The 15,571-nt window shown below is 43.4% G+C and overlaps 1 protein-coding gene and 1 long non-coding RNA gene across 2 annotated transcripts in view; one reads left to right on the plus strand and one right to left on the minus strand.

The window, feature by feature from the left end:
• Window positions 1–8,561: 8,561 nt before the first annotated feature.
• The window catches only part of LOC102958105 (cytochrome P450 2J2), a 29,862-nt gene continuing 22,852 nt past the window's right edge, over window positions 8,562–15,571 (minus strand). The window contains exons 8-9 of the mRNA XM_007089904.3: window positions 12,796–12,934; window positions 8,562–9,000 (exon numbers count right to left, since the gene is read on the minus strand). Of these exons, the coding sequence (XP_007089966.2) occupies window positions 8,822–9,000; window positions 12,796–12,934 (318 nt within the window). The 3' untranslated portion in view covers window positions 8,562–8,821. The remainder of the gene's footprint in view (window positions 9,001–12,795; window positions 12,935–15,571) is intronic.
• LOC122241400 lies at window positions 8,816–15,504 on the plus strand. The gene is made up of 3 exons (XR_006221511.1): window positions 8,816–8,921; window positions 13,212–13,317; window positions 15,317–15,504. It is a non-coding gene; the product is annotated as an uncharacterized LOC122241400 (long non-coding RNA).

Raw genomic sequence — 15,571 nt, forward strand, 5'->3', positions numbered from 1 at the left:
TCGATACATATGTACTAGCTGAACTAGACTTGCTGATGATGGACAGAATGTTTTCTTTAGAAATCCAGTCTCAAGATGCTCTGAAGAGATAAGGGAAATGCATTAAAGGAGTATCTGAGTGGGCAAGAAATTAAGAAATGCTCCACCCGTGGATTCAATAAACTGTTGCACATGGATCGGTATCTCTGAGAGAAATGCAGAAAAACACTTGAGAGAGACTTGTGCATACCAGGTGACTAAGGAAATACCCACGCTGAAACAGGTAAGAAGAGCTGAGGCACACTTTCACCATAAACCCCACCCCCAGCAAAGCACCACACAATTGGGTGGAGCCCTGCCCCCACCCCCAACAAGCAGCTTCTCCCTAAGGAGTGAAAGGCTTGGACCATGCATCTAGCATCCCGACTTTTATGGTTGCTACCTAAAGAACTAGCTTCTAACTAAGGCATCATCTCTGCGAGCTGATGAGGCCTGGGATGTGCTAGTGTCCTGGGACCTCAAACAACAAGGACATGGTTTTAAGTGGGCACACAAACACTTCCCAGGGCCCTTCCCTTGGCTCAGTGCTGAGTGGCAGGCAATAAAGCTCAGTTCCCTGCTTCACCCTTGGACGGGTCTGACTGCACATCTAGCACTGTAACTTTTCCAGCTGCTGCCTGAGGGCTGGCCTAGTCATCAGCTTGCATGTAGAAGCTGATGGGGTAGGCAATCCCCAGTCCTCTGAAAGCATGATCAAACTGGTGGGTACTTCCTGTATTGACCCTCCTACCCCACTGCCCCTGGCTGACTCCAGTGAAAAAAAACCTAGCCATCAGCTTCTCCCTGGAAGGAGTTGAACTCTACATCTAGTGCCCTCACTTTTCCAGCTGCTGCCTGAGGGTCTAACTTCTAACTTTCTTCTCTCTAGGAGTTGACAAGGCCCAGCCTTCAGTAGTCCCTTCGGGTGCACAGAGAAAGCGACAGCTTTCAATGATCCTGTAGGCTCTTCTTAGGACTCCTCATCTCAGCTCGCTCCAGCAATAAAACCCAGCACCTCTCTGGAAGGTAGACTATACTACCACCCTGACTTTTCCAGTTGCCAACCGACAACCTGGCTTCTAACTTGCCTGTTTCTGGGAGCTGATTGCACAGGTAATGACTAATGTCTGGGATTTTTGAAAAGGTGTATGGGTACTTACTTCCTGCAGCTCCTATACTCAGCAATGCTGCAGCAGTAAAACCAAGTCCCCAGCTGCTCCCTAGAAACAGATGGACTTTAGACCTAACCTCCCTCCCCTCAGCCTTTCCAGCCACTACCCAAGGGACTGGCTTCTGACCCAGCTAGGAGAGCTATGTGACTCAACATTTATGAGGACCCTGGGGCAACAGGAGACAAAGTAGCTATTTGAAAGAGTGTGTGGCCTAAATGAGGGAGGAGGAATTTGCCACAGTTCCTCTGCCCAGCTCAGTGATAAACTCTGGCTCCTAGCTTCCCCCTGAGGAGGGAAGGAATTGGACTACACATGTAGTGTTCCAACTTTTCCAGCTGCTGTGTAAGGAATTGGCTTTTACCTCACCTGTCTGGAGGCACTAACAGGACTTGGCATTCTCTGCTCTCCTGGGGGCCACCAAAAACAAGGATGACAGCTTGGACAAGCACAGAGGTTTGAGAGGCATCCACAATCTCTGGCCAGGCTGATTTGTGAGGCTCATCTCCTATGTGAGGCCAGTCTGTGAAGACTTGGAGAGGTGGGTGTTTTATCTAATGTACAGAAAGCAACATAGAGTGTCAAGGAAAATGAAGAAAGAGGAAAATCTGTTCTGGATAACAGAACAAGGTAAATCTCCAGAAACTGACCCTAATGTAATGGAGATTTGTGATTTACCTAACAGAAAATGAAAAATAATGATCATAACAATGTTCACCAAACTCAGGACGACAACGCATGAGCAGAGTTAGAATATAAACAAAGAGAAAATATTAAAAAGTACCAAGCAGAAATCATAGAGTCAAAGAATACAATAACTGAACTGAAAACTTAAAAAATGAGCTTTACTAACAGAGTGTATTAAACAGATGAAAAGATCAATGAAACTAAAAGGTCATTGGAAATCATTCAGTAAAATGGGCACAAAGAAAAAAGAATGAAAATGTGAAGATAGCTTAAGGGACTTAAGTAATACTCCTTATGGGAGTCCTGGAAGGAAGAAAGAGAAATGGGTGGAAAGCTTTACTCAAAGAAATAATACCGGAAAGCTTTCCAAACCTGGGAGAAAAAAATAGAAAACCAGATCCATAAAGCCCAAAACATACCAAATAAGATGAACGAGACTCACACCAAGACAAACTGTCAAAAGTTAAAGACAGAATTTTGAAACAGCAAAAGAAAAATGGCATATTACACACAAGGGAACCCCTTAAGACTATGGGCAGAGTTTTCAGCAAAATCTTGCAGTCTGAATATACATAGTGGGACCATATATTCAGAAACCTGAAAGGAAAAAGAACAAAAACAAAAACTACCTATCAGGACTACTAATCCTGACATACATGTCCTTCAAAAATAAAAAGGAGGTAAAGACTCTTAGATAAACAAAAGCTGAAGGAATTCATTACTGCTAGACCTGCCTGACAAGAATTACTAAAGGGAGAGGGGGTGGCCTGGGTGGCTCAGTGGGTTAAGTGTCAGACTCTTGATTTCAGGTCAGGTCATGACCTAGTGAGGGTCAGGCTCAGGGTGGAGCATGCAGTTTGCTTTAGATTCTCTCTCCCCCTCACCCCCTGCCCCTCCTCCATCATGTGCTTGGGCTCACTCTCAAAAAAAAAAAATACTAAAGGGGGTTCTTCAAGTTGAATGAAAGAATGCTAAATAGCAACAACACAAGAACATAAGGAGGTATGAAACTCACTGGCCAAGGTAAATATAGACAAAAACAGAATACTGTGTTACTATTATAGTGGTGAGTAAATGACGAGAGTATTCACAGCAACTATAAATGATGTTGATGCATACACAATATAAATAGTTGTTGACTGTGACATCATTAGTATATAATGGGGGGAGGAGGAGAGGTAAAAGTGTAGAGATTTGTTTATACATGAAGTTACCCACTTGAAATAGATTGTTATAACCACAGTTTATGTAAGCCCCACATTAACTACATAGAAAATACTTACAGAAGTTACACAAAAGAAAATGAGCAAAGAACAAAAGCCTATCAATAGAGAAAAAAAAAAACCCATAAAGGAGGATAGCAGGAGAGAAGATGAAAAGAGCTACAAAACAAATCAGTTAACAAAATGGTAATAAATTCTTCTGTATCAATATTTTAGATAAAAATTGATTAAACTTTTCAATCAAAAGATACAGATGCTGAATGGATTAAAAAAAAAAAGCAAGACTGTGTGCTATCCATAATAAATAATAGGGCAGGCTAAAAAGTAAGGGGATATTAGAAATGGAAGACAGTGCTCTGATGTGGCAATAAGAAGAAATCAGGAGTATTTTTCAACCTTTGAAAAAGAAGGAAACACTGCCATTTGCAACAAGGGTGAACCTGGAGGACATGGTAAGTGAAGTAGGACAGACAGACAAAGAGAAATACTGCATGATCTCACTTAAATGTGAAATCTAAGAAGCCGAACTCATAAATGCACAGGGTAAAATTGTGGTTGCCAGGGGCTGGGGGGTGTGGGAAATGGGGAGATGTTCATTAAAGTGTACAAAAAGGTTCAGTTATGTGGGGTGAAAAGTTCTGGAGATCTAATGTTCATCGTGGTGATGATAGTTAACACTACTGCATTTTGTACTTGACATTTTCTAGGAGGATAGATCTTCACCACCACCACCACCACCTCCCCCCCCCCCCCCCCCCACACACATACAAGGTTAACTATAAAGAGGATGGATAAGTTATGTAGCTTGATTGTGGTGATTTTTTTCACAGTGCATACTTACATACAAAGACAAGTTGCACACCAAAAATATGTGCAAAAATATTTCACATTAAAGTCTTTTAAACTGAAATAAATATTAGTTAGAATTTATTAATAATTTAAAGCTGTTAAAAATAACTCATCTTAAGTTTTTTTTGTTTCATAAATCCACTGTCTGGGCATCCTCAGGGAGTTTCTGTTGTTTGCTCTGGATCCTGTGCGTCGGCCATAGTTTCCTGTTTCTTTACGTGGTTTATAACTTGTTTGTTAAAAATTTGACATTTTAAATGGTATAATGAGGAGACTCTGGAGATCAGGAACCACCCAGGTCTGTTATTATTGCTGTTGTTATTTTTGTTGCTTGTTGTCTGGTGACTTTCTGGAGCTGATTCTGTAAAATTTCTTTCCTCCTTAAGGGCAGCCGGTGGGCATTCTCCTCTGTTAGCACTGAGTTCAGCTACCCTGTGGACAGAAGTTTCCTTAAATGCCTTGAAGCCTCTCAGGGCTCTGCATAGGAGTCAGGTTACATCTGACACTCTAGCAGGTACTTCACAACTCTGTCTTAGCCTTCATTTCCTGCTTTCCTCCTGTGAGCCTCAGGCTTGGCCAGAGTGAGAGATCTGGGCCTTGCCAGGTCCTTCCTGGCCACACACACGGTCCTTGCATGTACCTGGCCATTTAGATTCCCAGAAATATGCCAGAACTGTTGGAAGCCCCATGGACATCTCCTTCCCGGGTTTTCCCTTTTCATCCTCTCCTTAGCACCATTGGGTATTGCCACCTGGGGTGACCACAGTGTGGTACAATTGTTACCGATTTTTGTTTTAAACGAATGCCTTATGGTGTGGTTCACACAGACTGAACTTTGAGTCAGGTCAAAAAAAGATACGCCCTGAAAATGGGGTTTTTCAGGGAACTGCCAGACAGGTCAGGTAGCGACCGCTGTTTGGGCACGGTGCCTTCGGGCTGCTCCAGCTGCCCACCCTCCCCACCCCACCCCTACCCCGCTCCCTCCAGTGGTTGCTTGGCACTTGGCTGTCTCACCTCCATAGTTGGGAGGCTGCTGCTTTTCAAGGAGACTGCAGAGCTGGGGAGAAGAGAGCAGGAATAGGGCAGGTTCACATGCCACAGCGCTTGCCGTTCTGATTGAGACCCAGCTCTTTTATTTTTATTTTTTCTGCCTTAAACAAATGCTCAGATTGTTGCAAGACTTTGGTTACTTTTCAGGGTTCCAGAAATGCTGGCTCTGACAACTTTTGCTACTTTGCTTGTTGCTTTTATAGAGGAGTGGCTTTTGGAGGTCCTTGATTTGCCATTTCGGAAGTTCTTCTCCCCACAAATCAGGATTCTGGAAGTAGCAGGGACCTTAGTATGCAGTCTCGGACTGTGAACTTGAGGCACATAGAACTAAGAGGCTTCTTGCACAGCAGCAGGAAATGCTTGCCACCCTGCACCTTTAAAGCTTCTGTTCTGCTGTAGTCACTTGGCGGCTCACCCCCAGCCCATAGGTCCAACAAACATTTACCGAGCATCTCCTATATGCACCAAAACTCAGGCACAGGCACCCCCAAAAAGCTCAGGGTAACTGGGAGAGATTACATGGATATAGGACTTTAAAGCTTTGGAATAAAACTCTCAGAGAATGAAGGAGGAAGCAACCAACCAGCTGAGAGTCAAGAAAAATGTCATTGAAGAGCTGACATGTAGGGCTAGGTATGCCACGTGTGATGAGAGACTTCTTATAGAAAAAAATAGCTTATATAAAGACGTGAAAATGACAGAGGACCTAACCTGTCTAGGGAATTGATAGGAGCTCACTAGTTTGGCAGAAATACTGAGAGACATGGTTGATGAGGTGAGCAGCTTTCCGATCACAAAAATTATCCTACGCCCGCCCGGCCAAGGAGCAGGCCCCTACCCGTGGCCATCCACAGTCCAACTCCAGAGGATGCCACTCACTACAAGGGGAGGACAGCCAGTGGTAGCACCTGGGGTTTCACCATGCAGCAGCCCTGCGAAAGGGCCTATGCTGACCCTGGAGTCAGTAGGGGGAACATATTGTTCTGTGACTCCAGTGAGGAAAAGATCAAATTGTCTAGAAAAAAAGGCGTAGAAATAACAAAAATGTTTTGTCTGAAATAACTATAATAGCATTGCAACCACAATTTATTATATGCCAAATACACTGTTACTTTGTTTAATATAATATATACGATATACACTATATATAATATATAAATTTATGTTTAAGTATTTAATATGTATTAAAGTAACATTTTATATATTATGTATATATAGAGACACACATATATTTGGTGTTCACAGTAACTACAAACATAAATCTATATGGTCCTCACAATTAAAATGCTGATGTGTCTGTCAGTTTAGGATAACTTATGCTGCATAACTAATAATCCCAAAGTCTTAGTGGCTCAAAACAAAATAGGTTTGTCATATCTCGTGTCCATCTTGAATCAGCTAGGACTCTGCTTTCTGTCTTTGTCACCTGGATGTAGGCTGCAGACCCTTATCTGGGACATTGCTAGTCTCATGGCAGAGAAAAAAGAAACATGTTGAACTTGTGGAACTTGTGCTCTCATTTTACTGAGCGAATGTCATGGCCATTCTTGGATGTATCAGGGTGATTATATAAAAAAGTCCCGTGGAAAGAGCACCACAAAGAAAGGCAACCCAGAGAGGGATAGTGGGTCTTTTGACCAGTCTCATAATTTACCACAGCAGGTGTTATTTAATTCTATTTTGCAGATTAGGATGTGAATTCAGGAAGATAAAGTAGCCTGTTTAATTCACAAGCAAAAGTGAATAAATGGTAAAACTCAGAACTGAATTCAGGCCTGGCCCCCAGTCACCTGACTCTCCATGCTATACTCCCCCACCCCACCCACATCTTTTAATGTTGTTATATATATGACAAGAGCCCTGTGATATCTTTGGACCTTTCATGTACTGGGGCTAAGAGAAGCCTCTCTTCTGACCCTGACTGTTGCAACAGGCATCATCAGAGATTCTGTGCCAGCCCCTGAAAGTGACCCGTTGCATTTGACCCTTTATTCTTGCTTAATTTCATTTCTTATCTGCTTCAAAAGCACAGGGAAAAGTTCTTAGCTTTTCAGAGCAGAACACATAGCTCACGGTGAATGCACAGAAACACAGTGTGAACCAGACAGTACAAAATACCCATCCAGGGACATCAGCCTGTTCTTGAGAACTAAGCCTGGGGAAGAGGGATAGGTGGCCCCATTCCAGAAAGCCACCTGGGAAATGGAAGGAAACAGTGAGGTCAGAACAAACCTGTACTCCTTCACTGTGTTCCTAAAGGATTATAACAGAAGTTGGCATCAGGACTGAGAAACAGGTCATTAGAATGAGGTGACAAGGACAGAGGCGCAGCGGCAGAGATCTGATTTGGAGCGACTGGTCCAATCTAACATTAGCCCACAATTATTCTACCTTATTTTATCCATTAATTCACTATTGAGCCCTATCATGTTCAGGGCACTGTTCTTAAACCAGACGGATACTGTTCCTGCCCTGTAGGAATGTATTCGTTAACTATTGTCGTATAACAATACAGCTGAAAACATAGTGGCTTCAAACAACCATTTAACTCACACATCTAAGGTGAGCGGTTTAGGCTGAGTTCAGTTGGGCAACTCTTGTCTCAGCTGGGATCACTCATGCATCTACGTTCGTTCGGCTGCTGGATGTGCTCAGGTCCAGCTCACGTCGGAGGGTCTGAGCACAGCTCGGGTGGTTGGGTAGCTGGCAGCCAGGGCAACATAACAGTAATGCCTGAGCTATGTGTTTCTCGTCATCCATCAGGGTAACAGGAGGTTGATTCAGTGGTGGTAACAAAGTTCCAAATAGCAGGCAGAAGCACACAGAGTCTCTACCTTAGGGAAAAAAAGATCTTCTATGTGGTTTAGTCCAGTTTCCCAGGTGGCTTTGTGTGTGTTTGCATTGGGGTTGGTGTCAAAACTCCACGGACCATGAGTGTTACTCGGCCTTCCATTTTATGGCCATTGTCTCCCTTCAGCAAATACGTACAGAAGGGTTGAGCAGGATCCTGGCATTTCTGGTTCCCTACTATACCAGGGCTCAGTTGAGTTTAGGCTGGTAATACTTACCATTCAAAAACTGACCCATCTACTTGCAAGAAAACTCACACGCACCACATAGTTAAATCCAATGCGAACAGCTTGAGAATAAATGCCTGATAGAGGAATTGAGGCAAAGAGTGACCCTCAAAGAAGATAATTCCACATTGTTTCCCAAACCTGTTCCCCAGGTTTAGTTGACAGTGGTTGCCCTCTGCTTGCTCCTGAGTTCAAGGCCAAGGTAGTGTTTCTTTAGGTAAACCTTACAAACTGCTGCTTCTTAGAAACCCGCCTATACATAGGGGGTGACAGTTGCCCTGCTGACTTGCCAGAGGGCCATTCTGAGGCCGGAGCAAGATAATGCTTGCACAGTGCTACCACGAGTGAGCGCATTTGTGGCTAGCCTCTGGCTGCCTCAGGGTCCACATTCTAACTCTTACCAACCATTTGGCACCACTTTGACCTGAGCTACCTCCACAGGCCAGAAGCAAATCCGTGTCTAAGGAAGCTGGCAAGAAAGAGGCAGATTTCAGCTAGAACTTTTATGATAAGCTTTATGGTTTCCGAATCACTCAAAGTCCATTCTCCCTCTGGTTTTTGTAATAGTTCTTCCTTGAGAGCAGGAACCAGTATCTGCTTTTCATCTCCTGGATGAAAAGGGTAAATCATTCACAACGTAAAAGATCTGCTCAAGGCTCCATCAGAGGAGACAGCAAAGCTGGGATTTGCATGGAGCTTCCTGAATCCAATTCCTCCGATCGTCCCTCAGGGTCACTCCCTGACAACTTCAAGACCGAGGGACTGCACAGAGGCGGTGGCTGACTGGGGAGACTGTGATGCCCATTCTGAACTTCAGACTCAACTTCTCATTGTCGGGGGCCCTGAAGGTAAATTTTTGCACAAGGGAAGTGAGGAAGATAAACAGCTCAGACTTGGCCAACTGTTCTCCAAGGCACACCCGCTTTCCTGGAAGACAAAAGCATAAGATAGGTCATCTTCCCATCTAATGTGGGGCTGACATCTACTTCTTGCAAAACCTGAGTAGGAGAAGGGGCTGGAAGGCCCCACGGCTTTACGTATGGAGGCTCCTTTAATCTGATAGCCAGCCAGGCCGAGTATAAGTCTGGACTCCAATGCTTTCAAGGGTCAAGCAGCTGACGCACAGGGCGAAGGTACAGGGTGAGGGACCAGAAGAGGAGGGAGGCCTGGGTTGACCTAGAAGGTGAATGTGTAGCCTGAAGACTTTTCAAAATCAATCAGCAAACAACAACACTAGCAGATAACAAAACTGTTGAAAAGTAGAAGCCAGTGAATGTCAGAGCAGGTTTTCTAAAATGTAGGACATCTGTCCCCCATGTCGTGTTTTCCTTCTTAATGACTGGGGACCTCATGGCCATTGATGGCCCTCTGCATTGGAATTATCTCAGGTTTCCTCCTTGAATAGTCCGTCTTATATACAGTGGTCTTTTCCCCAGTGGGGTTTTTGCTTCTGATGTGGGGCCCTTGCTGGATCTCTTAGGTCACACTTGGCACCAACCTAGCCACATCCCAATCCCTGTTAGTGAGGGAGGACCTGGAAGCAGAAGAAGGGAGAGCCAATTCAACTCCTCCAATTCTAGCCCTGTGATTTGGGACTAATTAAGTAACCTCTTCAGTTATCAAGGGAAACGTGTGTGTGTGTGTGTGTGTGTGTGTGTGTGTGAGAGTGTGTGTGTGTGTAAGATGGGAACCTTATTTTATATATTGTGTGGGCTACATACTGAATCCAAATAGAGCAAAGAATTCAATAACTTACACAGCAAAACAAAGTATTTTAACATATCACCTGGATAATAATAAATATTCTAGCTGCGAAAGAGCTTAGCATTAACTTCATCTGGTTAATTCTCAAAAATTGGAAGAATATGATTGAAAATACTTCTTAAGTGAAACATTTTGGGTGGCAATATTATTAAGATAGCTTTCTGTATGTTACAGTTATTTATTTACTGTTCTACTTTCCCTATCATGCCTTTTATTCTGAAACACTTTCAAAGTACAGAAAAGTTGCAAAAATAATACAAAGAGCTTGTTTCTCCCAAGTTATCTGAGCATACACTGTCTACATTACCTGTGAACTCTTTAGTTATGTGTTTCCTACAAACAGGGACATTCTCCGACATAACTACAATATAACCACCAACTCAAGGAAACACTGATGCATCACCACCATTTCCTCCTGAGATCCCCAGTCAGGTTTTGCCAGTGGTCCCGATAGTGCCCTTTATTGTAAAAGGACCAGTTGAGTGTTAGCTGTTGCATTTGGCTGACATGCAAGTGATGCTTCAACTTCTATGACTGGCATTTTTTTTTTTTTTTTTTTTTACAAAGCTGTTTATTTTAATTGCAGGATAGATAACATTCAGTGTTATATTAGTTTCAGGAGTACACCATAGTGCTCCAACAGTTCTATTCATTCCTCAGTGCTCCTCACAACAGGTGCACTCCTTAATCCCCATCACTTTTTCACCCATCCCCCACCCACCTCCCCTCTGGTAACCCTCAGTTTGTTCTCTATAGTTAAGAGTCTGTTTCTTGGTTTGTCTTTCTCTCTTCTTCTTTTTTTTTTTTCCTTTACTGGTTTGCTTTGTTTCTTAAATTCCACCTATGAGTGAAATATGGTATTTGTCTTTCTCTGACTTATTTCGCTTAGCATTACACTCTCTAGCTCCACCCATTCTCCTCCTTGGGATCTTATGGCTACCATGTAAACAAACTCAGGCTAGCTTGACAGAGAATGAGAGGTAACATGGAAAGCCCTGTGGTTGCAGCTGAGGTCCCAGATCAGCCTTTCAGCCAGCTGACCTCCCAAACACATAAACACACCCACCTAAGACCAGAACTCCCTAACTGAAGTGTAGATTTGTAAGCACTAATATTGTTTTAATAACTTATCATTTTGAGCCACTGCGTTCGTGGACTGTTTGTTATGCGTACGTATGCTGACACCTGTGGAATGAACTCTGAATCAAAGTGAAAGGGACTTGAAGGGGGAAGAGAGTTATATTCTAGTTGTGCTAAAGACACCAGTAGATGAGAAGTATAAAACCTTAACTCGTAGGCCCTGTTCTGCCTCATTCCCTGGATAAGAAACCACTCTCTTATTCTTAGTTTCCTTATATGAAGAAAGGAAATACTGATCGCTTTCCTAGTTATTAATAACTGGGTGGCTGCAAAGATTAAATGAGATAATGTGCTTGCAAATGAAGTCTGTAATTAAGAGGGTGTGATAAAATTCTCAATAGCAAAGCACCAGTGAGGCAAAAATAATTATAATCCAATCCTTGAAATAGACGGCTGGGACTTGGTACTGAAATATAAAACTTGTAGTTACTGTAGACAGAAGACTGGAAGGTATTCCTATATCTCACAGCAGCTTTCCTATCAGGGAGGGATTTGTCCAATGTGAGCAAAGATGACTTGGAATCAGGTGAAGAAAGACAAAGAAGCTCTAATCAGAAATCAGCCCAGATAACACTCAGGGCGGTGCTGCACCTTGGACTTCAGGTCTTATCACATGGGTTCAAATTCCAGTTCCTCCCCTTCTGAGCCCTAGTGTCATCAACAGCAAAAGGATATTGGATCAGAAAAGCAATCTGTATTTATTTTTAAGTTAATGATAAGCAGACTATCGTGCATTCCACAGTATGGGCTCCGTGTAGCATTTAGTTATATGTATATAACTAAATAATATATTATATATACGTACATATATGTGTATGTTTAGGAGACAGTGCTAAGAAGAACACAGGCTTTAGTTTTTGATAAATCTGGTTAACACTGAGTTCTAGCTCTGCCACATGAATTTGATGACTTTAGATCATCTAAGTTACCCTTCTAAGCCTCAGTCTCTTTATCTTTGAAGTGGTTCTAGTAATGTGAACCCTGCAATGTTACACCAGAGCACATGCTAATGAGAGCAGTTTTTTTTTTCTTTTCCACTTCATTCATTGTCAAATCCTCAGAGTTGATGCTTGACACGTAATAGATGCCCAAGAAATCTTTATAGAATTCAGGAATCAGGGAATTACTTGAAAAAAATCTAAGCAAAATACCCTAACTCAATACCTGGAATATTCTAAGAATTTTTGTTATTCATTTTACAATGTTAAGAATTAAAACACCCTTTTGGAACTGGCTGGCTTAGAAACATGTGAGAGTTTTCACTACATCCTCTTTTGTACTTTACAAGCTTTGTACCATATAAATGTATTAGCCAGATTTTTAAAGGGTAATTAAAATTGTAAAAATCAAAAGCGCCTCTTAGGGTAGAATCCCACCTAGTTAGGACAGTGGCATCCAGAGTCATTCCTGATGGCCATAATGATAAACAAGTAGCCCCTTTCCTTGCCCCACCCCCATCCTATTTTTATAAATTGCCTCTAGCTCTATGTGAGTGGGTGGCTTTTAAAAAGAACTTGAGACATTTAAAACCTCTATAGAGATAGCAAATATCCAACCTTCTTTGTGAGCGAGAGATGGGGACTGAATCTCTGTCCCCAGTGTTCTGGGGAACAGAACAAAGTAAAGCTAAAACCTCCATCAGATGCAAGCAAGGTCTGAGGAAGTAAGGAATCCACAGGTGTGGAGAACAGCAGGAGGGGAGTCACACTGAACAGGGCTATCTGGAAACCTTCAAAAAGCCAAGCATGACGGGGAAAAGGGTAGGGAAGGGCCAAAAGAGGGACTGTGGATTCTCACACTCCTTTTGTCACAACTCACCTACTGAGAAAGGCAGAAAGTATTCCCTTTTCTTAAACTGTCCATTCTCCAGAAAATGCTCCGGATTGAACCTGTCGGGGGTGGCCCATTCTGTTGGGTCCCTGTGCAGTGCAGTCAGATTGGTAACGATCACGGTTCCCTAGAAAAGGCAGAAAACACTCAGGCGAGGCTTGACCCATGCAACACGTGTACTCAGAAGTGCAGCAGTCACCTGACTCCCATGCCAGGGCTTGACCACACCCCAGACTCCCTCACACTCCCCAACTCACTGTCTTCTGAGCCTAATCCCTACCCAGCCCCCCCACCCCCCCAGCCACCCTGCTCTTTGCAATGGTATAGCTTAAAATGATGGGCTTGCAGGGAATTTTATCAGAGAAGTGTAGCTTCTACTGACTGCAGAATGTATCTTTCTACAGGGACATGTCTACACCAGAGAGAATAATGCAACAGCTAGCTAGTCAGTACCATACCCAAATCAACCCAGCCGCTCAGCGAAGTGATAACTCTGGCAGCTCTCCCCAGGTAAAAGATACCCCATGCATCTCTCTTTTTCCCATTCTCTTCCCTTTAGTGTCTGGTATACTCCACAGAAGGCTTAATAATAGGATCAGGTCCCCCAGTGAAGGGAACCACTATTCATCGAAGGACACAACAAGAAACGAGAAGTCCTCTGTGTTGTCTCCCTTTCCCTCATTCTGCCTTCATCCAATCCTTTAGTGAGGCAGCTCACTTTTACTTTAAATGTCTCTTGGTTCTGTCACTTCCATTCTGTGTCCACCCCCGCCTCTGATCCAGGCTACCAGCTGCCTTGCCTACAGTCTTGTAAGAGCTGCCCACCATGCCCGTGGCCTCTCTCCCCTTTCAATCTGCTCCACGCGCTAAAAGCAGAGTGAGCTTTGGACATGATAGAATGATGCCAACCCCCAGCCACCCACCCACACCTTGAACACCCTTCACTGGCTTCCCATCACCCTTAGGGGAGAGACCCATCTCCTGACCCCTGTCTGGACCACTCTCCTTCTTCCTGCACTTGCACTCCAGACGCCGCCTTTCAGCTTCCCAAACATGCTATGTTCCCACTCATTTCTAGGCCTTTTTATAAGCTGTTCTCCTTGCCTGGATGCCCTTCCTCCCTACTTTGTCACTGAGCTAACTCTCCATCACTCGTTAATCCTCAGCTCACACACCACTTCCCTTTGAAAGCCCTCTCAGACCACTCGTGCCCCTCCTCCCCATTCCAGCTGGCCTGTATCTTTATGGAAACCAGTGGGTTCTCCCCTCTGGGCAGTTTCCGTGGTTTGTAAGTATATACTTGCATGATTATTTTGTTCAGAGTTGTTTTCCCAGGTGGGAGCCTTTTAGATGCTTACTGGATATTTGTTAAGTTAGTAAATCACTGCTATTTTGAGCACTTTCTACACTAAACACTACATGCATGACCTCATTTTCTCTCCAACCATGAAGTAGTTTTAAATGGCATTTTACAGATAGATAAGTCTTAGCTCTGAGAGGTTAAGTGATATGCCCACAGTTACGCAGTGGGAAGAGGTAAAGCCGTGATCTGTACAAGGTCTAGTTCATGTCAAAGGCATGGCTCCTGGCCTCTACAAGATATAGTCACTAAGATCTCTCAGTTCCCAGGATCTTTATTAAAGCTGATCTTTAAAGCCAGTGCTAGAATGAGTCTGTTGAGCTAAATGAATTGCTAGAAAAATGCAAACTGCACCTGTGAAATAATTTAGAGTTAAGCCTTCACCCACGAGATGTCTATCAATAAGAAAACAGTGAATGGAAACAGCCGTAGGAATAGGACAGGAATAGGTAAGCTCCCCTGGTTCTGCCTATTGAGAGAAGTTGCCGGTAAGACACACACAGAGGGATCTAGACAAACTGGAATGGATCCACAGAAGCCGACCTACACCCTGAGAAAGCAAAGGAACTGTAAATGTGCAATGTGCAGAGACGACACCAGAGGGCAGAGGAGAGCTGTCTGCCTAGATCTTAAGACTGGTGGGCAGAGCGAGAACAGAATTTCCTTTGTGAGGACAGGAATTTAACAGGGGCCAACTGAGAACACTTGCAGGGAGACTCTTTTAAAGTCCAAGTAAGGCAACTCCTGTGGAGAGAACATGGTGTAGTACAAAAAAGATGAGCCTGGGAAACAAAACCGATCTGGTTCTGGAACCCAACTCTTGTCACTTTGTAGTTGAGAGATCTTATGCAAGCTTTATCACTCCTGAACCTCGAGTTTCCAATTTATAAAATGGGAATAATAGGTATTCTGAAGACTGATGAATACATTTTGAAAAAATCTATATAGCCCATGTTACATACTCATTGCTTAATAAGTATTGGTTCCTTTCTCTCTTTTTCTAATTCATATTGCATACACCTGGACTGGTTTCCTTTGTGAGGCAGTCCCATGACAGGTCTGTAAGTAAAAGCTGGAAAAAGTACTCCAGCATTAATGTGATATTGACCCAGGTGGTCTCAAATGTCCCTTCCTATTTTAATATTCTAGAACCCCAGGATTGTGAAGCAGAATTTTCCAAGTCTGGCAGGTTCCTAGCGCTGTGAGAAGCTCCACAAAGGCAAAGAAAAGGGCTCCGTGGCAAAGTCTGAGAACTGCTGCTTGCTGTATCCCCACAAAGACGCATAATGCACATTACATAGTAAAAACAAACAAACAAATAAAAAAACCCACTGAGACATCCCACAGCAAAGAAAAGCCGGTCTCTGCCTAAACATATTTGACCTAGGAATCCCCTTTCCCCTC

This window comes from Panthera tigris, chromosome C1 (assembly GCF_018350195.1).
Source record: "Panthera tigris isolate Pti1 chromosome C1, P.tigris_Pti1_mat1.1, whole genome shotgun sequence".
Lineage (NCBI taxonomy): Eukaryota > Metazoa > Chordata > Mammalia > Carnivora > Felidae > Panthera > Panthera tigris.